This window comes from Bombyx mori, chromosome 6 (assembly GCF_030269925.1).
Source record: "Bombyx mori chromosome 6, ASM3026992v2".
NCBI classification, from domain to species: Eukaryota; Metazoa; Arthropoda; class Insecta; order Lepidoptera; family Bombycidae; genus Bombyx; species Bombyx mori.
In genome coordinates this window covers 11797826-11823856 of record NC_085112.1, presented here as the reverse complement: position 1 = coordinate 11823856, position 26031 = coordinate 11797826, and the positions used below count along the sequence as shown (strand labels likewise).

Sequence of the window (26031 nt, the reverse complement as noted above, 5' to 3'; positions counted from 1 at the left end):
GATTTCTGGAAGTAGTTCACGAATCAATGGAACGAAACAACCAGGAATATCGAAATTTGAAATATATATAAGTAAATTGAACGCATTTTTAACTCTAAGCGACAGTTAATAGAAAAAACTTGCCGCCCACCGCAACATTGACCGCTCCTAGACTGGACGCATGACGCATTTTAGCGTGATTGTAAATCGAATTATCGCCTTGAGGTTCGTTGCGAATTATTACCGGAATAAAAAAGAAGGCGGCCGTAATTACCGACCGGTAATAGATTGTGTTTATTAATACGTTAAACTTTGCTAGTTTTTTTTTTTTACTGAGCGCCCAACCTTTCCATATTTCGAAATCATTAATAGAGATTTTTTGAGAAATTTATCTTTTTATCTATACTTAATACTAGAAACGCGAAAGTGAGTTTGTTTGTTTCGCTTTCACGATTGAAATGTTCAGCCAATAATTATGAAATTGTATCCGCGTTGTCAAGGTTATAGAAAATGAATGAGGGTAGGTTTCGTCTAGATGAAATATATATTTTTTTAGTTTATAACCAAAAAAAAACCGCTTAAATAGCAAAGTAAACCAACAATTTGATTTTATCTTTTTTTTTTCTTCTTCATATCTGTCAAAATATTAGAGTGAAGTTATAAAAACTTATCATTGGTACTTGATGTGTGCGCAAATTTTCAAGTTAATCAGACGCGTTGAAGTCAGTGAAAATTACATTCAATTACATTCAAAGTATACATAAAAATACTTTTGGGGCAGCCGTTGTGACTATACTGAGACCTTAGAACTATATCTCAAGGTGTGTGGCGCATTTACGTTGTAGATGTCTATGGGCTCCAGTAACCACTTAACACCAGGTGGGCTGTGAGCTCGTCCACACATCAAAGCAATAAAAATATATATATATATATATATATATATTCGGACTATATATATATTCAAAGATTCCGTTACAAACAAATCATGCGGAATTTGCCAAAAAGCTTAATAGGCTTAAACTTTCATTTTCGTTTTCTCTTCAAGAACGGCCTGTTTATCGACTCTAATTGAAGTACGCTAAATAAAAAATTTAAATCAATTTAAATTAAAATACTTCCTTGTTTTATATTTATGATGATAAAATTAAAGTAAAATATATTAATACGTGAAGCAAAAACTTTGTATCTCTTTTTACGAATATTGCGCGGACGGAGGAGCATGAAATTTTCCACACTTATAGAGAATATAGAGAAGAAGTGCACAATGCTAATATTTTTTTTAAATAATGCATAAGAGATACATTAAATCAATAAAGAAAACGTTACACACACTACATACCATGTATTTGACGCACACATGCATGCATACTATTTATTGTCAAACTTTTGTTCTTGACGTCTGTTGTTAAATTGAGAATAGATTAAATATTGTCTGTCTTTGTTAAGATTTTTTATAGTATAGTCTTAGCGAAATTTGTGATTATTAGAAGTATAAAATACATTCATAATAGTGTAAAAACTTACAATTCCAATTGATTATAGTCGAATTTCGACTACTGCGGGACCACTAGTTAAAGTAAAACTTTAAGCGTTCTCTTTATGACACTTTCGTGAGAGTGTATCTATTTATATTTCTCGAAAAACAAAAGAGATGCTACAATAACAAATTCGTACAATATAAGATTAACGTTAAATTGCATAGTGATATCGAAATAAACAAGTTTGGGACGGCTGCGTAATTAATTAATGCTAATCACAATTATTAAATCTTCCGTGAAAGTTTCACGTAGGCGTACATTTAAAGACTTGCGTATATTTCTCTTTTCAAAAACAGGATTTACATCTTTTTGCGTCATCAGTGACGACAATACCGGTGTATGTTTTATTGTTTAGATGGATGGACGAGCTCACGATTCACCTGGTTTCAAGTGGGTACCGGATCCTATATACATCTACAACGTAAATGCCGCCACCCACCTCGAGACATGAGCTCTAAGGTCCCAGCTTTTAAGGTACCACGGTTGCCTTACCCTTCAAACCGAAACGCATTACTGATTCACGGCAGCAATAGGCTAAATGGTGGTACCTACCCGTTCGGACTCACATGACGTCCTACCACCGGTAATTGTAGAAAATATCTGTGATTGATGTTTGATATTTCAAAAAAATATTATGACACATAAATCTAACATCAAGAATTACCTCAGTTGACCTCATCAGAAATGTTTTAATTTAATATCAAATGTTATATAAAGTAATGAAATTTTCTATTCAGTGCAGATGAGTTTACATTTTTTCCTAAAGGAATTAAAATGAATGTAGATATGAATAATAACATTAAGCTGCGGTAGCTAGATAAGGCTCGTTGTGCTCACAGGTTGTGTATACTAACTACCTTCTTTGGTGTAGAGTGCTCATGGCAAATCTGATATTAAGTTGTTACTGAAACCATGTGCAGTAAAACGCATATATTGTGCTTTACTAACCAACACCAGGTACTTTCAACATCAGAATGGAATTTGTCAATAAACAATTAAGGACCACGTTTAATTAATGTATGAAAGCGTAATATTCGAAGACCAGATTATAATAATTATTATATTATGACTAGCCGAATGACCAGAATGTGAGTCGGGTCGTATCAAGCCACTAATACTAAGCTATTTAAAAAAAGTCTCGAATATCAAATTGAATTTCTAAATCGTATTTAAGCTTAAAATATGAGCAATCTTAATATATTTATATCCAATTATAATGAAAAAGAAAGTAAAAGACTAAAAATATTCAAAGGTAATCATATTTATAGAATTTTGATTTCACTTTTATTTAATTCAATTGACTCCTAACACGGAAGTTCAATGACACGGTGACAGTTGTGGAACATTATGAAATGCATTGATTTGAAAAGGCACTAATCTAACGAGCGTAATATGCGTATTGATTATAAAAAATTAGCATAGATTTATAATAATTAAATCCAACTTTAATGAATTCGTAATTGATCATCTCACATCACAATAAATTATAGTCTATACGACAATAAACTAGAAATGTAGGTGCGGAGTCCCGGCGGACTTTTGTTAGCTTATTTTAGTTCTCAACCACATGTCAAATTCCTTTCCCGATTTGACGATCCCAAGACTTAGCTTAAAACCTAGATTTACTACCAGTAAAAATGCTAAATAAGAATTGGATTAATATCGGCTCGTGTATAATTAACAATTGCATCTAGTATTTTCTTCAGTTTTCACGTTTTTTCAAACTCACTTTTACGTCCGCAATCACGAAAAGTCAAATTTCTTTGAAAAGTCTTGATTATTATTTCCATTACTAGATATTCAATCAGAAGTGTATCTAATACTTATGATGGTGGTGTAGATTTAATGATGTAAAAGGATTAGTAGTGGTTAAAATGACTGCTGACGTAGTGATGTAGTTGAACAAATTTAAATATTCTTTTGATTAGTTTTTCTAACAAATATTTGTTCTTTCATCGTGAAAGTAATTCATCAACAGATTTTACTGGTGGTAGGACCTCTTGTGAGTCCGCACGGGTATGTACCACCACTCTGCCTATTTCCGCAGTGAAGCAGTAATGCGTTTCGGTTTGAAAGGTGTGGCAGCCGTTGTAACTATACTTGAGACCTTAGAACTTATATTTCAAGATGGGTGGCGCATTTTCCTTGTAGCTGTCTATAGGCTCTAGTAACCATTTAACACCAGGTGGGCTCGTCAATCCATCTAAGCAATAAAAATAATAAAGATTCTACGGATGTTTTTTTATAGATAAAAATTGGACTTTTATTTATCTACATCATTCGATATAAATATACCAGGTGCCTTCTTCATTAGCCTCCGACAACTACTGTCCTGTATTTATAAGGCAAACAAAACGTCATTTTATCACTAAGCGGAGAAATACATTCTGAGGTGTAGTTATAATTGAAACCAATTGAATTTACCAAATATTAAGTGTTAGTAATAGATTAATAGGTCGCAGCTTAGGAATTTATTCGCGTGCGAAAATCGAAGTAATTAACGGCAAATAGGCGAATCAAACCTCATTATTGTGCCAAACATAACAACAGTTCATCTGACATTTGATAGACACTTGAGATAGTGTTTTTAAACAGCTATTATAATTCAAATTGTTTTATCATTAAATTAATAATTGTAAACGATTACAAACTAACTCATTGAAGCGAAAAACTGTTTTATCCCATTTGTATCTTAGTCGAAAATGCTTTGGGACGATTATTTTGAGCCAAAAAGAGTCAACCACCATTCTCCTTATATTCGTCCACAAGAGATTTATCTGTTTCAACAGATAATAAAGGTAGCCGGGGTTGCTAATCAATATCTCCTGACTAATAGTCAATCTAATAATCGGTCAGAGATTTATCATTCAGATTCTCAGACCCAGCCCAACCTTAAGTAGCTTCCACGTTAAAAAAAGTGTAATGACTTGAAAATTTTACTAAACATACGAATAGCATTTTCATTCCACAATATAGCCTAAGTAGCTTATATGTATAAAACCAGCTGTGCTCGCGACTCCATTCGCGTGGAATTTAACAAAACATTACTTTATTTTAAAATACATTTATAATACATGTATTAGAATTTTGTAAATTACATCAGCTGTCTGTAAGTGAAAGTCCTGTCAAAATCGATCAAACCCTTCAAGAGATTAGTCGATTAGTAGAACAAGCACACAGACAGACAGGCAGTCAGACAAAAATTGTAAAAAGTGTAATTTTGGTATATGAGCCGTACATACATTCATATTATTATTATGCATATAGCAAAAAACGTTTATTTTAATACTACAAACAGACACTTCAATTTTATTTATTTGTATAGATGTTAGTAATAATAACAATCAAACCAGAAACACTAAAAGAAGAAGCAAAGAAGTCCTTCGCTATGGCAATTGCAATTGTAATAGTTATATGAAGATAAGCTCCAAGGAAGGTTTACATTCGGCGTAAAACTCACGCCAATTCCCTATCCAGGATAATAATTAGACATGCTACACTGACCCGATATGATAAGGAATAAGGGTATGAAGAAGATGGAAGTATAAATACAATTTTCTTCTGTTTTTCGTGAGTCGTAAACATATTATAGGAAAGTACTTTTTCGATCACACCTCCCGCCACCGGAATAGAGTTCATCCATATTATCTGGAACCACTGCGTTCATCGATATTGCCTTTCCAAAGATCTTTTCTGCCACGTACCATCCGGCTTTAGAATGAACCCCCCTCCACGGTGTTTCCCGAGCGCTATGACATGTCCTTCTTCAAACAAGGCTTGTGGAGAGTACTTAATGGTAGGCAGCGGCTTCGCTCTGCCCCTGGCATTGTCGACGTCCATGAGCGACGGTAACCTCTTACCATCAGGTGGGCCGTATGCTCGTCTGCATGCAAAGGCAATAAAAAATCTTGTGTTTTCTATTACTTTTTGATTGTACTTAAGTATTGTTTGTTATAACTAACAGTATTCGCGCTTACAGACGTCCGTATTTTGAATAGGTTCGATGTAATATAATAAAAATAAAAAAACGCGAGATTATACAGTAAAAGTAATCTTAATCAAATTAATTGCATTAGTATTTATAATGAGCTACACGAAATTTATTTAAGGAATCTTCAATAAAATTACTTCCTTATTAGATGTAATCAAATAACAATTTTAAATAAACGTTCTTACTTAGAATTATGGGACAATATAAACATTTTGACTCATATTTATAGCATAGTCCCAATGCAAATGATCGCATCGTTAATGAGTTTATTAGTATTAAAAGGATACGCCGACCGGTTTTATTGAGCACGTGCTCAGCTTGGTTACTACTACTATAAATTATATAGTTTTAGTTTTAATTAATGAACTAGGAAAGGTCTCATTGAACTGGTTTCCAAACTGTCGTATGCCCGCAGGAAATGTTAATTGGCCGAGAACCAAAAGTAAAATCTATTATTAAAAAAAAAAACTCATTGGCCTATACCCGGCAAGTATACCATCTATCGAGATAGATCAGGGCTGTCCCAACCTTTTGTGAGTCCGCACGACTAGGTACCACCACCCCGCCTATTTCTACCGTGAACCAGTAATGCGTTTAGGCTTGACGGGTGGGGCAGCCGTTGTAACTATACTGAGCCCTTAGAACTTATATCTCAAGGTAGGTGGCGCATTTACGTTCTATATGTCTATGGGCTTCGGTTTTCAGTAATAAATAATATATATAACATACTTTCCGGGAATTCCTTCAATAATAGTAAAATATAGCTACACTTTTAAATGATGTCATGGGAACGGTATGTTACAAGAATAAAGATAAATTAATACAAATATTTGATTATAATAATATGTTTTGACAAAGAATCCTATTATCCATAACTATTTTGTGATTAAAACATGCTTTGAGGGCCGATGCTGCGCAGCCCTGTGTGTGCTAGACAATGAAGCAACCGCGCGATCCGGCTTCAACGATGCGTCGATACAATTGAATATGCAATTTCGAAAAGGGCATATGTCGCTTATTTTGTCAAATACGTTTTTCATATACATGTAGTTTTGAAGCTTACCTACACCCATTTTATAATAATTCCACTAATTTTCTGCTAACTAACACTAAAATATATCTCAATAGTTAATATTTTAAATTTTACACTGCTTTAGAAAATAATCAGTTTTTTTTTTCATTTCCTGAACATTTTACATTTTCAGAGATGTGCCCTTTTCGAAATTGCATATTCAATTTATTTGATAGTTCGACTAATGTCTCGACGAAGCCAGCATACGGGCTCCGGTAACCACTCAAACCCACCCGTTGTGACCTCGTCCACCTGTAAAGTGCAATAAAAATGCTATTAACGACTCCCAACTGTCCATCCGTGCGGACAAGAACATATTTTACCAGTCTTTAATGTCTCCCTTGAGGTCACAGGTGCATGACTATATTTTCTAAGAGGCTTGATAATAAATTGCTATAAACGTTTTTAACTTCAAATTAAATTTTATAAACATCTTAATTCAATTCTGTAATCAACAAATTCAATTTCTCTTCCAAGCTTAGATTTTTTTTCTTATTATTATTCTTTTAAAATACAATAAAAATCTAAAAACAAATAACAGAAGAAAATGTAAAAAATACTCGTCAATTGAATATTTTTTTTATTTTTTTATTTAACTTGATGCTTTATTATAACATTGAATTTGAAGTTAAAAACCTATAATCACTGGTAAAAGGGTGTTGGAAAGCTTTTAATTTTTATCATTAGCATGTATGCGCCGAGATTATTTTAGAGTGCACCAGATGTTTCGGCGAAGCGCAGAAAGAACGATGTACAGCTAATTGAGGTCAGCTCTGTGCTAATTACGGGTTGAATTTAAAAAAATAAGAAAAAGATAAACCTTAAAAAAACTTGTCTTATTCGGATAAAAAACGAAATGATGGTTGAACGACAGAAACTACTCGGTATGACATGAATGCGAATAGAGATGGGATTTCACCATTTATTTATATATTTTATTTTACATTTTATGCGAACAGCCATGCCCTTGAATAATCCATTAATAATAAATATCCTAAAGTAGCTAATGTCTGAATTACGGAGATCCAATATGAAAAACTAACTAACGTTTTATTTTTAACTAGCTGAGTCCCGCTATATTACCCGCGGTTACCGTGTTATACGTACCGCGGGTGACGCCGTAGGGTGAAGCTAGTCTAAAGAAAGTAGCCTAAGTTACTCCTTATATCATCAGCTATCTATCAGTGAATGTCCCGTCAAAATCGGTCCAACCGTTCCAGAGATTAGCCGGAACAGACAGACAGACAAACAGACAGACAGGCAAAATTTAAAAATAATGTTATTTTGGTATATGCACTGTGTGTATACATACTTACGCATTTAGTAAAAAGTTGTTATTTTATTATAACAAACAGACACACCAATTTTATTTATTTGTATAGATAAAAGTTTATGTTTTACGTTTTTTTTTTCATACATTTATGTATTTTATAAGCTACACATAGACTCTTAAATTTAACATTTAACAACTGCAAATTAATCAAGCAACCCGTATAGTTTGTAAAAGAATAAATTTGTAAATTATTTCCCATAAATTATTATTATTATTATGTTCGAAATATTTTTGCAAGGTCTTCGATAAACGGTTTTTGGGAAAAATCGAAGCGTCTCGAAAATTGAATTAATAATCCATCCACAACTGTATTTGTGAACATAAATAAACGATAATTATTATATTTTTGAGACTAAGCTAACTAAAAACTTAATAAAATTGGCAGCCAGTTATGTTAATGAAAAAGTATTTTGACGTGTTTCATAAAACAAATTATTTGTTCTAACGAAATAAGAATCATTTAATATTTAACGAAATAAACATATCTAGTGGTCCCGCAGAAGTCGAAATTCGACTTTAATCAATTGAAATTTTATGCTTAAACATTATTATGGTTCTATTGTCAAATACTATTGTACTTATATAATATAATCACAGATTTCGCCAAAACTACACTATACATAAATAATAATAAAGACAAACAATATTCATCCATTCTCAATTAATCTCAATTTGACCACAGACTTTAAACACTAACAAAAGTTTGACTATTGACAATAAACAAACAGAGAGTGTTGTGTCAAATACATGGTAGTGTGTGTAATGTTTTCTTTATCGATTTAAAGTATCTTTTATGCATTATTTAAAAAAAATTATTAGCATTGTGCGCTTCTTCTCTATATTCTCTATAAGTGTGGAAAATTTCATAGTCCTCCGTCCGCGCAATTTTCGTAAAAAGGGATACAAAGTTTTCGCTTCACGTATTATTAATATATTATAGATATCAACTCCATATACTAAAATCGCCTTAAGATTTTGTAATCAAAACAATAACCAATTTTATGACTCATAAATCAAACTGGTTTAATATATCTGAAATGAAATCACAGTTCATCCTAATACGGACACCTGTTTAACTGTATGGTAGTGAGTTCGTCAATTATGAGCGCCTCTTAGACCATTCGTTTATGTGGGGATCAGTGATTTGGTCTCCCTGAAAACTATGAGGTCGTTTATACACGGTTTGGTGGACGATAAACGTTTTCTAGGTAGTAAAATAAATAAGTAAAATAAATAGAAAATAAATTAGTAGAGTAGAGCTCTATTAACACGTTGACTGCCATGAAGGCTAGCGGTACCCTACGTGGCGCACTGATGTAATTATGTCGATTTCTCTCTTCGAATATCTAGTAGACTCTGGGAAAGACGAATGTGAAGATACTGAGAATGAATCTATTTTTAAGAGACCTAAAAGACTAAACATACATTAACAAACAAAAAACGGCAAAGTTAGGCAATCCAGGGGCTTAGAAAAAGAAATCGACATAATTACTACAGTGCACCGCATAGAGCACCGGTGACCTAAATTTTTTTTTTATTTATTGCGTAGATGGGTGGACGAGCTCGCAGCCCACCTGGTGTTAAGTGGTTACTGGAGCCCATAGACATCCACAACGTAAATGCGCCACCCCCCTTGAGATATAAGTTCTAAGGTCTCAGTATAGTTACAACGGCTGCCCCGCCCTTCAAACCGAAACACATTACTGCTTCACGGCAGAAATACGCAGGGTGGTGGTACCTACCCGCTCGGACTCACAAGACGTCCTACCACCAGTAAGACCACTACCAACATGGCAGTCAAAGGGTTAATTTCACAAAAGTCACAGTATCCACCTCTAATTCGACCAAGACAGGGTGTAGCATATGTCAGTGATTATTTTTTGCCTACCATAGAGAAAAATTTCATCATTCACAATTTCAAAACAGATGGCCTAGAAGAATAAACAGAACTTTTTTTGCTATTGTTATAATATATGATGCTAAGTCGTTACTGGGATTCCCAGACATCACAAGGTGAATTCAGTCCCAGTCCAGTTAACATTCCCCTGTCATTTACCTTCCTATCGTGAATACGCTCGGTAATAAAAATTATTACGGATTCCTATAAACTCATAGAAATTGCTAAAGGCACAGATAGAACAGACAGAAACGTATTTAACGATTCATCTTCCAGTCAAAAACTTGTCAGACCCAAAAAAACCGGCTCCTTATAAATATTTGATAGCTGAAACCGAGACGCGCTGGGACAAAACGTTTCGTTGTCAAAGTGACCCAACCGTTAGAATTCCGAGGCGGGTCGTCATCATGAGATCTGCATATTCATCAGAAACGTGGATAGGTGATGTTGTGACCGTTACGATTGCAACATTCGGATCACGTCGCGCGCCGCGTGTCTTATTGTTAGCAAAACAACCTTGGATACATTATTCATGGATGCACCGCAAATTGCAAGTTCTGTTGCATCCGAGACGAACAGACCTTTAGTGCCGCACGTTGAACTATATTTCGCTTGGGCCGACTTTCAACACGGAACTATGATTTTAGTTGACAACAATGTTTATTGTTGAACTGGGTGCTTAGTGCGAGTTTTTTAACTTCACGATCGCGTAACAGTTAACTCAAATTTGTATGAAGTCGTCGTGGCCTAAAGGATAAGACTTTTTTTTTTATTGCCCTTGTAGGCAGACGAACATACTGCCCACCTGATGGTGAGTGGTTACCGTCGCCCATAGACTTCAGCAATGCCAGGGGCAGAGCCAAGCCGCTGCCTACCGCTTAATACTCTCCACAAGCCTCTTTTAAAGAAGGACATGTCATAGCGCTCGGGAAACACCGTGGAGGGGAGCTAATTCTATAGCCGGATGGTACTTGGCAAAAAAGACCTCTGGAAACGCACTGTCGATGACCGCAGTGGCTCCAGGTAGTATGGATGAACTCTACTCCGGTGGCGGGCGGTGCGATGGTAAAAACGAGATGCCGGTATCATCTCGAACAATTCCTCAGAGCACTCCCCATGGAACATTCGGTACAAAATACAGAGGGAACCGAAGTCCCTCCGCAGACGTTCAGTGTATTCGCACGATGCATCGGTGTTCGGATCCCGCTGGCGGATACCAATTTTTCTGATGAAATATAATACGTACTTAACAAATGTTTACGATTGACTTCCACGGTGAAGGAATAACATCGTGTAATAAAAATCAAACCCGCAAAATTATAATTTGCGTAATTACTGGTGGTAGGACCCCTTATGAGTCTGCACGGGTAGGTGCCTATTTTCTGCCGTGAAGCAGTAATACGTTTCGGTTTGAAGAGCGGGGCAGCCGTTGTACTGTTAAAACTGAGACCCTTACAACTCATGTCCCAAGGTGGGTTGCGGCATTTGCGTTGAAGATGTCTATGGGCTTTTTTTTTTTTTTTTTTTTTTTTCGGGGGGAAATCCTCATGGACTACCTTCGCCTAGGGAAAAGCGAAGGGGCGTGCCGGACTCCTACCGGCTAAAACCACCCCGGTGTCCACCCACACGTGCGCGCAGGGCCGCGGGAATCCAAAATTCTTCCGCAGCCCCACACCAGTGCTGGCCCGGTCTATCCAGGCCTCGTCTCCTGCACGGAGTAGTGAGGCGTTCAGCTACTCCGTGCATCGCCTCAGAGGCACGCGCCGACACCCGCATGCGCCTCCGTCTCAGGTCCATCGAATAGGGGGCGAGGGCTTTCCCAAGTCCCTCGCCCCTGGACCCATTCATGGGGGGCGGAAAAGGGCATTGTCCGCCCTTGTTCTGCGCCCGGTGCGCCTTCTGCGGCCGGGAAAGGGAGTCGAGATCTCCCTCTCCCGTTCTGCAGTTTCCTTCTGCGACATCACGTCCTCGCAGAAGGACACCACCGCGTCCCACGACTCTGCGCTGCCGACCATCCTCCGCACTACGGCCGGCAGCGACAGATCGCTTCCTACTTCATTTGTGAGGACACGGCGCTGCTCCTCCCAAGCTACACACTCGGCGAGCGTGTGTTGCGCCGTGTCCTCCCCGCAGTGGACGCAGTGGTGGCACCGAGCGTCCGGCTCCCTGTCTATGCGGCACAGGTACTTGCCGAAGCAACCGTGCCCCGACAGCACCTGTGTCACCCTAAACGACAGGGATCCGTGCCTTCTCCCGAGCCAGTCGTCGAGTACTGGCCGGATCGCCTCGACGGTTGCGAGGCCGGCGGTAGGGCGCAGAAGCCTTTGCCGCCATTCCTCCACCAAGGCCAGACGGAGCTCCTCTCGGCGCAGCGCGATCTGCCGCTGCACCAGCCTCGAGCCCCGTGCCCGCTCTTCCTCGCGCCATCGATATAATGACGCGAGTACTTTCGCCTCTAGGTCCCAGGGCGGGGATCCGGCCAGGACGCAAGCCGCCTCGTAGGAAATCGTGCGGTACCCGCGGATGACTCTGACGGCCATCACCCTCTGCGGCTTACGCAGAATGGCGAGTGTGCTGGCCGTCATGTCCATCGCCCACACAGGGGCCCCATACAGGGCCATGGACCGCACGATTCCCACGTACAACCGCCTACAGGCGGCGCTCGGGCCCCCCAAATTGGGAAGCAACGTTGAAAGCGCGCCCGCTGCACCCATCAGCTTGGGCACCAGCCGCCGGAAGTGGGGCCCGAATTCCCATCGGCTGTCGAGCACCAATCCCAGATACTTCATGGTGGACTCGACAGCTATCCGGGTCCCACTTACCACGATGTGTGATCCCGGCGCCGGCGCACGTCGGGGGCCATGAAACACCATAGCCTCCGACTTGTTTAGGGCCACCTCCAGGCCCAGGCGCCGGATGCGGTTCACCACCAGTGACACCGCAGCCGCGGCTATCAACGTCGCTTCCCTGTGCGAGCTCCCCCGGGCAGTGACAAGCGTGTCGTCCGCATAACACGTCAAGTTGGCGCCCGACGGGAGCTCGCCTCTCAGCACCCAGTCGTAGCCGATGTTCCACAGGAGCGGTCCCAAGACCGATCCCTGTGGAACACCGCACGACATGAGGTGCCGACCGGCACCGTCACGTCCCCGATAAGTGACGCATCTACCCTCCAGATAAGCCCCTACCGTGCGGCGGAGGTAGGGAGGCACGCGATGGTATTTCAGAGCCTCCCGAATACAACTCCAGGGTAGGGTGTTGAAAGCGTTGGAGATGTCTAAAGACACCGCCAGTACCACCCCACCCCGGGACACCGTCTCCTCCGCCAGGGCCCTCACGCGCATGATGGCGTCTATGGTGGAGCGCCCCCGACGAAAACCAAATTGGTTGTCATCCAGGTCCGGCCCCTCCCTGCACAAGTGGCTGACGAGGCGATCTGCGATAATGCGCTCAAAAAGTTTGCCCGCCTCATCGAGCAGCACTATGGGCCGATACGCGGACGGCGAGTCCGCGGGGCGCCCCTCCTTCCTGAGCAGGACCAGCTTCCCCTCCTTCCATACACTAGGAAACTGACCCTGCTCGAGACATGCCGTAAAGAGCCCCCTCAGCTGGGGCTCTAGCTCCTTCAGAGCCAGGACGAGTGCTCGACCAGGAACTCCGTCGGGTCCCGGGGCCGTGTTCTTAGACCGGAGTCGCGACACGGCCGCTCTCATTTCTGCTTGCGTCACCTCGGGGACATCGGTGCTTTCCTCTTCTCGAGAGTCTGTGGCTGAGGGTGAAGCCATCGCCGGGGAAACGTATTCCGCTCGCTCAGGGAAGAGGGCCGATACAACCGCTTCTAGCAACTGGGGTTGCATGCTTTGCGCCAGTGGAGGCGCCCAGGCACGCAACTTGCCCCGTACCCAACGGTAGGGGCGCCCCCACGGATCCCGATCTAGGGACCCCAGCAGCTCCTCCCTGGCACGCGACTTAGAGTCGCCGATGGCCAGCCACAGAGTCTCCTTAGACGCGCGGTACGCCTCATACAGCGCGTCTTCCTCGACGGAATCCCGTCGACGTCGTCTCCGGTATCGCGTGTACCGGCGGCGAGCCGCGACGCACTCAACGCGCAGCCGCGCGATCTCGTCGGTCCACCAGTACACCTGGCGCCTTGCGGACTGTTGGTGGACACGGGGCATGGACGCGTCGCAGATCTGCGTCATCGCCCCTCGAAACCACAGCGCCACCGCTTCGACGTCGACGGGACTGTTCATTGTCGACTCCCAAATCCAGGACTGGACTAAGGCAGCTTCCTCGAGTAGCTCCTCGTCGATGCGCTTAAGTGCCCAGCGTGGGCCGTCGTTAATCGGGGCGGTTGGCTGGCGGCCGCTCGCGGTCTGGGCAGAGACGTCGAACCGGATATACCGATGGTCCGACAGCGTCTCCACCTCCACGGCGACACGCCAGTCGCGGACTCGGCTGGCGACAGAGGGGCTAGCAAACGAGACGTCCACTATCGAGCCGCCCCGCTGCCGCACGCACGTGTATTCCGAACCCCGATTCAGGACGACCAGACCAGTTGTCACCGCCCACTCTTCTAGCACCTCGCCCCGATGGTCAGTGACCGGAGATCCCCACGCCGATGACTTGGCGTTGAGATCCCCGAGCACCAGAACGGGACGAGGGTGATAGCGGCCTACGACGGCGCCCAACTCGACGAGGAACCCCTCAAAGTCGGCGAGACTCTTGTTGGGAGAAAAATACGCCCCTACAATGCCGATACCGTCCGAGACCGCAGCAACCCAGCCGCGGCCCCGAGACGGGTTGATCAGAGTCTGGCCGATAATGGCCACCAAGCCGTCAATGCTCCCCAGCCAGTTGTCACGGGCGGGGACAAAGTACGGTTCGGCGACCGCAGCCACGTGGATCGACCACTCTGCCATGCTCTGGAGTAAAATATCCTGAGCTCTGGCACAGTGATTGATATTGCCCTGGAGGAAATGGAATTGTGCCATTATTGACATTCCATTCCCTCGGCAACGGTCCTGGGCCGGGAGTCGGCTACGGAGCTACTAGCCTGCGGGGGTGGCGAGGTTTCCCCGGCAGGTTTTGAGTTCCTCTTCTTCTTCTTGGCCTTGCTGGCTGGTGCGCCACAGGCTCCTCCACCCAGCCTGTGTCCCGCTGGCTTCCCTGCAGCTGAACACAAGCTGCAGTTGAGCGCCGCGGAACACTGAGCCGCCTTGTGGCCGGGCTGACCGCAGCGATAACAAAGGTCACTGCGGTCAACTTCAGCGGTGCACTTTGCCCGGACGTGCCCCTTATCCAGGCACCGGAAACACCGCAAAGCCCGGGGCTGTAGAAGTTTCACCCTCGCTGCAACCCAGCCAACCAGCAATCTGCCGCTTAAGGCGATCTTTTTCGCCGACGCTACAGGGCACCGAACCCAGACCACGCCGAGTCCGGTGGCATCGGTGCGTATATCGCCGGCCCGCACCTTGTCCGATGGACACTCTCCACTTCGGGCAACGGCCGCTACCACCTCCTCAGAGGTCACGGAGTCATCCAGTCCAGCAATCCGCACCTCTGCGGTTTTCATTGGCCTGGAGACCCGGACGTCCTCGGGGCTGAGGACCTCCCTCATCTTGGCGGCCAGAGCGTCCGCCTTTTCGGCACTGCCACTCGTAGTACCAGCCACCTCGAACAACCGTGCACCCGTGGCAGCCTGCCTGTGGGTGACGGCCTGAAGACCAAGATCTGATAATTTGATCTTGGCCTTTGCTTCGGCGATGACCGACTGGTACGTTACGCCGCGCTCCGCAGCTCCGGGCTGTAGCGTGAGCGTCACAGCTTCGGAACGCGGAGCACGTATCTCCGGTCCTTTGCGACCGCCTTTGGCAGCCCGCCGCGCAGGCTGCGCAACCGCCTTTGCGGTTTGGCCGGGCGCATGCGTTGCTGCTGAGGCCGCCTTGGCGACCCTGCGTGCCTTCTTGCGGCCCACGACTGTAACCCAGGTCTCACCCTTAGACCCAGCAGTCGTGGGCTGATCGCTCGATGGGGCTCCCTCGACGGGCTTTTTGACACCCTCCGCGGGCTTCCCCTCCCTAGGCTTAGGTCTCGGCGGCTCCTCAGCCCTCCGCCGTGTATCGGCCGCTAGTGGCGGACGGAGGATTTCCGCAGGGAGGCGCCGAGAAATTGCCTCCATACGAGCATTGACCATGCTCCCGCACTGGAGCATACAGAGCCGGACAATGCGCTCGACCTCGTCGTCGGTATGAGTGCTTGTCGGTCTCGGTGCGGGAGCCGGGGTCACTACCGATGCGGCATCAGTGGACGTACGCCGCTGCTGCTGCTCGCTCAACGCAGTGACTCGTCGCCGGAGGTCCTCCATATCATTTCGGAGACGGCTGTTTTCCTCCTGCAACTTCGCAACCTCGTCAGAGGCCGTCCTGTTGAGGAGGATGCCAATCGCCTCCTTAATGTCCGCGGCAGCTTCTTTCAGACCGCGGGTAAACGTGCCCTTCAGGCTGCCGGATTTGGTGGCAACCTTCAGGACTAAGTCCACCCCGTCCAAGGCAAGCTGACTTAGGGCCACCGCAGATGGTTCCCCCCCTTCCGCCGCTAGAGTAGCGCGTCGCTCGCGTGCGCGTCGGGCCATTTCCGACACTTCGTCGGCCGCGACAGCTTTGCGCTGCTCTCTTCGGGCGGCGTTGATCTCCGCCTTTGAGCTCCCTAGCGAGGCACAGCTCTCGCCACCAGGGTCCTCGGTAGTGACCCCCATGTCACTATCTGCTTTGCTGGCAGCCGGAGTATTGGAGCACACGAACCTACCCTGTGCGTTCCTCCGCGGCCGTGAAGCACTCACTCCTCTCGAAGCCTGCCGACCTCTCCTCGTGGTCGGTAATTTCTTGGGGGGCAGCAAGCCTTCCTCATCTGAGGACAGATCCACCGACCCATCTCCCACTGGAGCATTGTCGCGTGAGCGTTTTCTAACGGAAGACGACCCACGCGGTCCTCCGTCAATATTTTCAAAATAACTGCTTCCAGTAATATTATCAGCAACAGGGGCCTGGTCGCCTACTCCTGCGCGTCCATCGGTAACCAATTTATCACTCGCAGGCCCGGGTACCTGCGAGCGCCGGGCGTCAGCCGGGTCGCATGACAAATCTCTCTCATAGTTAGCCATTTTCATATTAAAGAAGTGGGTGGTACGCACATAACTTCCCCAAGGCGATGTGGCCGCTCTTTTTGGGAGGGTGTTTGATCCTCCCGAGGCCCGCAGATGCCTCCGGTGCAGGATATACCGCCCGCTGGTCGGTATCTACAAGCAATTTTTTTTTTTTTTTTTTTTTTTTTTTTTTTTTTTTTTTTTTTTTTTTTTTTTTTTTTTTTTTTTTTTTTTTTTTTTTTTTTTATATATATATATGAACTAGCTAAACTAAACGAAACTAAACTAACTTAAACTAGCCACCACCCGGCACCGTGGTTTAATCACCTCGCCACGGATGCCCCTAGGCCGCAGGTTGAGGAGCAACCCACGGTCTTCTCCACCTCGATCACCGCGACGTACACGTAGCGGAGACCCCTAGGCCACGAACTGTAAAACAGCCCGTGGTCTACCCCTCCTTGCTCCCTAGTCGTGTACTCTGCAGCTGCAGAGCGCAGATAGAGAGCCCTCGGGAGCGACTCCTCCGCCCCGGCAGAAATTCGCCGTGGGCAACAATCTCCTCTTTCTCACCCCTCACGAGGAGATTGTTGCCCACGCCCAGGGTGCACCGGCCCAGCGCCTGCTCGTCCTCTCAAGAAAACAAAAGGACCAGCAGCCACTGAACACTCGGGGAGGTTTTCTGCCAGGCACCCCAATGCCTAGGCTCCTTATAAATATTTGATAGCTGAAACCGAGACGCGCTGGGACAAAACGTTTCGTTGTCAAAGTGACCCAACCGTTAGAATTCCGAGGCGGGTCGTCATCATGAGATCTGCATATTCATCAGAAACGTGGATAGGTGATGTTGTGACCGTTACGATTGCAACATTCGGATCACGTCGCGCGCCGCGTGTCTTATTGTTAGCAAAACAACCTTGGATACATTATTCATGGATGCACCGCAAATTGCAAGTTCTGTTGCATCCGAGACGAACAGACCTTTAGTGCCGCACGTTGAACTATATTTCGCTTGGGCCGACTTTCAACACGGAACTATGATTTTAGTTGACAACAATGTTTATTGTTGAACTGGGTGCTTAGTGCGAGTTTTTTAACTTCACGATCGCGTAACAGTTAACTCAAATTTGTATGAAGTCGTCGTGGCCTAAAGGATAAGACTTTTTTTTTTATTGCCCTTGTAGGCAGACGAACATACTGCCCACCTGATGGTGAGTGGTTACCGTCGCCCATAGACTTCAGCAATGCCAGGGGCAGAGCCAAGCCGCTGCCTACCGCTTAATACTCTCCACAAGCCTCTTTTAAAGAAGGACATGTCATAGCGCTCGGGAAACACCGTGGAGGGGAGCTAATTCTATAGCCGGATGGTACTTGGCAAAAAAGACCTCTGGAAACGCACTGTCGATGACCGCAGTGGCTCCAGGTAGTATGGATGAACTCTACTCCGGTGGCGGGCGGTGCGATGGTAAAAACGAGATGCCGGTATCATCTCGAACAATTCCTCAGAGCACTCCCCATGGAACATTCGGTACAAAATACAGAGGGAACCGAAGTCCCTCCGCAGACGTTCAGTGTATTCGCACGATGCATCGGTGTTCGGATCCCGCTGGCGGATACCAATTTTTCTGATGAAATATAATACGTACTTAACAAATGTTTACGATTGACTTCCACGGTGAAGGAATAACATCGTGTAATAAAAATCAAACCCGCAAAATTATAATTTGCGTAATTACTGGTGGTAGGACCCCTTATGAGTCTGCACGGGTAGGTGCCTATTTTCTGCCGTGAAGCAGTAATACGTTTCGGTTTGAAGAGCGGGGCAGCCGTTGTACTGTTAAAACTGAGACCCTTACAACTCATGTCCCAAGGTGGGTTGCGGCATTTGCGTTGAAGATGTCTATGGGCTCCGGCAACCATTTAACACCAGTTGGACCGTGCGCTCGGCATCCATCTAAGCAATAAAAAAAAACTGAAATATTTTTAAGCTTAGTCAAAATATCGTTTTCTTTTTTGTCTTTCAGATGATATTATTGTAACGATTTAACCTAGACAGAAAATCAGAAAAAAATCTGAAATACATTCAGTAAAATCTTTTGCTGTGAGAATATCAAAACCTGTGTACGTATGTAGTATTCGTGAAAACAAAATTTATATGTATAATTCAAAAGAGATTTTTATCGGTCATACAAAACGACGCGTTTGTCGGTAATACCGGCAGATCTTATCGACGCTGTATTCACATCTTGAATGCAAATCACTTGAGAGGCAATGCAGCTAAAATGTGTTTACATTATTATTTACGTTTTCTTTCTCTGCTCCAGGCGAAATGTCTTGTGATGTTAAAAATTCGTTTACTTCTGACTGAAAATACAATAATAAATCCAATTCACATGGAATTAATATCTTTAGAAGTTTGACGATTTAGTGACAATTTCTTTAAGGCTACAAAAAAGTTTTTTCGTATTTATATAGGACATTTCAATAAAACTCATCAGTTAACATTCTACATACTCCGTATGCAGTACAGCAATAATAAAGCGAAAATTACGATAATTTATTTAATTTAGCAATAATATAAATAAATAAAACGGAAACCGTGTAATTCCGACGATGCCTGGCGAATTAAAATTCCCAGACTGATTTGCGACAATTTCCTTTTAACTATCATTGCATGGTTTTAACTGGGTCGTCGTGTAATTAGCAAACGGATAATCGAGTCGATGGGACATGACGTACACAATGGGTCACGTGATATGTTCGCACGACTTTCACGTAGGCGACAAGTTCAGGATGTGTATTTCAATTTGTCTATGAACTAATGGTACGGTCATGTGTGTGAATAGGTGTATTAAGTAAACGCTGATAGACGCTTTTTACATTAAAAAAAAAGAATTTTCAGTCTAAGCTTTATGTAGGCAAAAATATTTTTACATAATATTAATCTTTATTTCTATGAATAGGAATAGTTATATAGGTAAAACTTTTTTTTTCTACCTGTGCTGATAGCCTTGAGAGGCTATTTCAGGAAACATAGCCCGTACTGATATTGTTAAATCGCTTGTAACTAAAGCCGTACTTATTGTCAGTTACTGTGTGAAAATTTATGAAATAAAATTTGAAAAGATGAAGTTCAGTAATTATCTTTCTTTTTCTTACCTAAGCTCATAGCCTTGAGAGGCTATGTCAGCGTCACCTAACAAGTAGGTGAGCTCACGGGGCTCAAACCGCAGTGTTGCTAACACTGGCCTTAGCAAGAGCAGTGCTTCGCAGAATCTACCACCGGATCGGAAACGCGACCCCCTGAGATCCGGCGAGAAGCTTAATGGGCTGTGTCTATGGGTTGATAGGAATAGTTAAGTTCTTCCGATGTAAAGCAACCCCGGAGCCCAGAATCGATATAACTTTGAATTAAATTTTAGGCATAATGACCTGAATAACACAAACTGTCTTAAAACTTGGGGTCAATATCTCAATTATATTGTGTAATGGCTACCCCACACAACAATACGGAATGCAAGACTACTTTTTGTATTGCGTAAATTTAATTTTAATCAAACTGTTTTTTTTTTTTTAATTCTTTTAATTTTTTTATTGCTTAGGTGGGTGGATGAGCTCACAGCCCACCTGGTGTTAAGTGGTTACTGGTGCCCATAGACATCTACAACGTAAATGCTCCACCCACCTTGAGATATAAATTCTAAGGTCTCAAGTATAGTTACAACGGCTGCCCCACCCTTCAAACCGCATTACTGCTTCACGGCCGAATAGGCAGGGTGGTGGTCATTACCCGCGCGGACACACAAGAGGTCCTACTACTAGTAAACTACCATCAGTTGAAACAGCTCTGACCAAATTTTAACCTGATCGAGATAATTGTTATTCCTATTTATTTACATAGTTTATTTATGACCGTTGCATGTTATGTTCACATTATATTCGCACGTATTTCGTCCGAGTCACCGTTGTCACATCGTTTTCAATTTTCCCCCTTCCCAGCCGCCGGAATAAACTAGCATTAACGCTCGTATCTAGAAAATTCTTTTAACCGCGAACGCGCCATCCGTATGTTTTTACACGGGTGCTCCAATTTCAACGTGTGCAATATGTGGGATGCGTGCCGGATGCGACCAAGCAGAGCGGACAGATAGCCGTCTCAATTAGAAAGTCACTTTAGAGCGTTGCGGTTAATTTGTTGCAATACCAATATCGATTTGCCGGGTTACCTCGGCCTCGTCAAGGCCGGGACTACGATTCTGCTTACCAAGCACCGGGTCGGGTTTTTGTTTAACGCGGATAGAATCAGCGTTTGTTTACGGTTGCTGTTCTATTACATATTTCAAAACGGAAATTAATGAAAAATATTTTTCATTTTAAAAAGAGCAACTTTTTTGTGATAATAATTTAATGGAATGGGGTCATCATTTCGATCGATTTCTGACTGTTACGTGATAAATTTGAATAACCGTTCATAATTAAGATTTAGACTCGATATCCGAAGGCGAGGGCAACATTCAAGTGGCGAAGTCCATGGGCTCCAATATTTACTAAATTAAATTAAACTAAGAGGGTTCAATTGTATGTATTAAAACTAATTTTACGGTTTAATCTTGCGTTTCTCATTGTCTTTTTATTTTTACAGCTTTTATAAATGCATGATGGATGCACTAACAAAAGTATACCAACAACAAAAAAACTTACAAATTCGTAATATTTTTTCTCACAAAACAATTGAAAACAAATTGCCAAAAACAAAAACAAAAAAAAAACATTCACACGTTACTCAATGAAGAATGAAAGTGTGCTTATTGATTCGCCGCTCAGAACCTGCTGTATCATTTGTAAATCATTTATACTGTGTTCAATTGAAATTGAACGATGCTAGATTTCTAGACTGGTGAGAAAATGATGTGTCATTGCGTGATAATATGACGCTATACTGTTTGTACAAATTGAAAGAAAACATTTTCAATTTGTATAAATATTGGTTAAATTCTTTATTGCCTTTGTTAGACAAACGTACATACGGTCCATCTGGATGGGGAGTAATTACCATCGTTCATGGACATCAGCAATACATAGAACACCAAGCCAATGCCTACCGCTAGTAATCTCGCGCCAGAAATATCCAGAAGAAGATCCATGGGTCTTACAACACACCCACCACCAGAAAATGATAATTGGCGATCGTAATCCGCTGATATAGTATTCAAAGAAGGCTGCTTCTCAACCCTTTAGGCGGGTGGTAGAGCCTAGGTTGCTCTTATCGAGAAGATGGCAGCTTTCGGTAGGCAGCGGCTTGGCTCTACCCCTGACATTGCTGGAGTCCATGGACGACGGTAACCACTTACCATCAGTTGGGACGTATTAGTCTGCCTACAAGGGCAATAAAAAAAAAAAGATGAAAACCAAATAATCTGCATGCAAACAAACCACTAGATTTCATGTTCTTATTAGTTCTTTCTGTGTACCAAGAAACTTAAATAACACTTGATATTATTATAGAAAAAAATACGGTAGATAGTAAACAAAATATTCAAAAATCTATAATTTAGACTTCGGTCTTCCTAGACCACGAAATATTCGAAAGAAATAAATAAAATAACAGTAATTTTAATATATACTAATAAGAAGCATACAGTTTCTCACGAATGCTCTTCTATTTTACATTCATAATACTCACATTTATTAAAGCTAAGAGAAGCCATAGCGCTATTGACTTTTTTAGATGTGACGCAATCGATGTCATGTTGTACCTGTAACAATAATACAATTAATTAGTATGTGATTATATATTTCGTGATTATATTATTATATATTATTTAAAAACCAATTTCTGACAGGTAGAATTTGTATTTATTTGAAAACATTTTAGTTAGCGTTTGACATAAGAAGCGTTGTATCTAAATTCATAGATTTCCGTAATTACTTGTTGCAAGTCATATAATACACATGTCAAATAATATAGAATATCAGCCACAGAACCTGTCTACTATGAATATTTTATACAATTGTTACTTCGAATGCTGGCTCCAGTAATTATTTACGCCTGCCTTAAGGAATAAAAACGTAGGTATGATAAGAAAACAAAATTATGCTATTCCTGAAAGCGAATATTACGTCAGTATCACTGCTACCCAAACGCGGCTTAATATTATAAATGAACTTCGAAAAGAGAGAAGGAATCTCTCAATTCTACTGTTTTTTATGTGCATTATCTCAGAACTTTTTTTTAGACAAATAGATTTTATGAATTTTGAAGCTATTGCATAGCATTTACCGCGGGTTTTGAGCGCGGCGACCGAATCAAGAAATTTCGTAACGAAAATAAAACCTAACACTCCCACTCCACCTACCATGTAGCTCGCGTTCAACACATTGCGCTTATGAAGTTTTTGTGAATAAGCGCGTGGTGTGGCGTCGAAATCTTTTGCTTTCGTTAATTTTTATAAATATAACGTGGTCCTATTTTATTATAATATGAAATTATTATTGTCTAATTATAATTGCAAAGTTGATAAAAAATACTATGCAAAAGCTTTACCACGGCAGTCCCCGAGTGCAACAAGTGTTTTTTTTTTTAATTATATGAAAGCTGATACTTCTCTTGTTGTTTCTAGATTTCGTCAGTAGTTTTTGAGTTATCCTTAATAATGCATATATTCAACGACGCCTACAACTTCATTGATGATACTCTCATTTTATATTAATAAAGTCCTTTTTTCAATACTCATTTTATATCAATTATCTTAACACACATAAAAACTGATACATCGTGGTATGTTTTAAAATATCTACTTACATGTAACCTTACAAGTGTCGATTTTAGTTTATAATTCCGTTGCTGGCATTTGGTACATACGTGCCTACGGGACCATGTGCAACAACATAGCGTTAGAAGGATATGCAGTTCGATTTCTTTAAAGACGGCTACTTGTACATTTAAAACTGTATCTTGAACGGAAGATAGGAAAATTGCTAGCACTAGATCATCATGTGGCCGTTAAGAACGCTATTTTTGATTCTGATGTCTGACAATCTCCGACAAGCCGATAACTTAATGTGTATTAGTTAGTAGTAGTATTAAATGTTCACGATTGACTTCCACGGTGAAGGACATAACATCGTGCAATAAAAACCAAACCCGCAAAATTATAATTTGCGTAATCACTGGTAGTAGGACCTCTTGGGAGTCCGCACGGGTAGGTACCACCACCCCGCCTATTTCCGCCGTGAAGCAGTAATGCGTTTCGGTTCGAAGGGGTAGCCGCTGTAACTATGCTGAGACCTTAGAACTTATATCTCGAGGTGGGTGGCGCATTTACGTCGTAGATGTCTATGGGCTCCAGTAACCACTTAACACCAGGTGGGCTGTGAGCTCGTCCATCCATCTAAGCAATAAAAAAAAAGTAACATAGACTATGACAAGATTGAAATGCCGCAGCCTAGTTTAAGACAACTTACCCATTAACAAAATCAATATTATTCGGATAACGTTCAAGTAAGATGGTCTCCAAACTAGGTTAGCCTGCGTGACTTAAAAACACCAAAGACCATTCTTATGTCATAATACGATTACATTCACAATAAGACTGTATTTAAATTCTAATAAGATATTACATGTAAAAAATAGCTTTCAAAACTATTCACTTTCACGCTACCCAGGCGTGATCTAGTATGTAAATAGCATTTCACGACAGCGATGCGTCAAACAATTTCACTCAAATAATACCGTACTGACAAATATAGCTTTTAATTTATGAGACCAAAGAATGAATGTCGAGGTAAGACTATAAATAATATGCTAAGACGTGTGAGTTTGGTTTTTAATTAGCAGTCGTTTATTGGAACGGAGTTCCTTATGGGACGATGCGGAGGGGTACCCTAACCGGGAAAAAACGTCCGTAACGTAAGATTTTTATTAGTAATGCACACAGTGTATGACTTAACTTTGTAATAACGTAAAAAAATAACATATTTTCTTATCATTCATTGACCACGATCTCAGAGCGTTCGTTTGCGCAATACACTAACACTTATGCAAGCAACCGTGAATGAAGTGTATGTACCACAATAAGTTCGCACGTTACCGAATGACCGTGGGTTGTTGCGAAACCTCCAGTTTTATTTTCTTTATACCTCGAATAGAACTTAAAATTAATATTTTTATAATAAGGAACTTCGTTCCTATCCGGTGTCCCACGACACCACACATCTTTATTATAGCCATATAGTTGTATACAGCCACCATAGCCCATAGACGAGACAACGTTGACGCCGCCAATGACCGAAAGATCTGAGCATCGAATTCTCAATCGTCCCGGCCATCAAGCTGAGACACACGACTGCGTAGCACCTCCTTGCATCGGTTTCCTCATTACTGAGGGTCGTGGTCATGGCCTTGAAACAGTTTGTTTTTTATAGTACACCGCCATCTGTTCCTATCTGCAGCTGAGTGCAAAGCATCGTGCACTGTGGTATCCAGGGCTGCACGAATTTGGTCCGTCCAACGGGTCGGGTTCCTGCCTCTTGGTCGCTTGCCCTCGACCAATTAGCACCATAGCAAGGTAATTACACGATATTTTTCTTTCATCGTAAATTCACTTGTGAACACCTAATAGCTGTGTATTTAATATGAAAACCGCACAATTTAACTTTACGAACCTGTAAAATATTTTTATATTTCGAAAACAACAATGAAATAATTAGAATTCATCTAATGTAGTGTTTAGTCAAACCGATGTTAACGGCATGATATGATGACGCGGTCCTCATAAATAATATAAATTTATTGAATTTACTTTTTTTTTAATTGTAAATAAATAAAAATATAATCTAAACATTACATTGTCGGCGTGAAATAGTAAATGGTAATCTCGTTTGTATAAAAAATATGCGGAATAGGAACTTTAATAATGATTTCATAGGAATATGTCCTAATTCTTTGTAATTACTATCAAAACTTATTTAACTTAAACAAAATTTTGATAAATTTTTTTTAAAAATATAATTCAACTTTAATTTTATAATATAACAAATCAAAATAATTTAACATAAATCAACACACACAGTAGAACAAATCT

The 26031-nt window shown here is 42.1% G+C and overlaps 1 protein-coding gene across 1 annotated transcript in view; it reads right to left on the bottom strand.

Annotated features, from left to right (window-relative positions):
• LOC101738967 (uncharacterized) overlaps window positions 1–26031 on the bottom strand; it is a 111647-nt gene that overhangs the window by 43363 nt on the left and 42253 nt on the right. The window contains exon 3 of the mRNA XM_004923478.5: window positions 22632–22704. Coding sequence (XP_004923535.1) covers window positions 22632–22704 — 73 coding nt within the window. The remainder of the gene's footprint in view (window positions 1–22631; window positions 22705–26031) is intronic.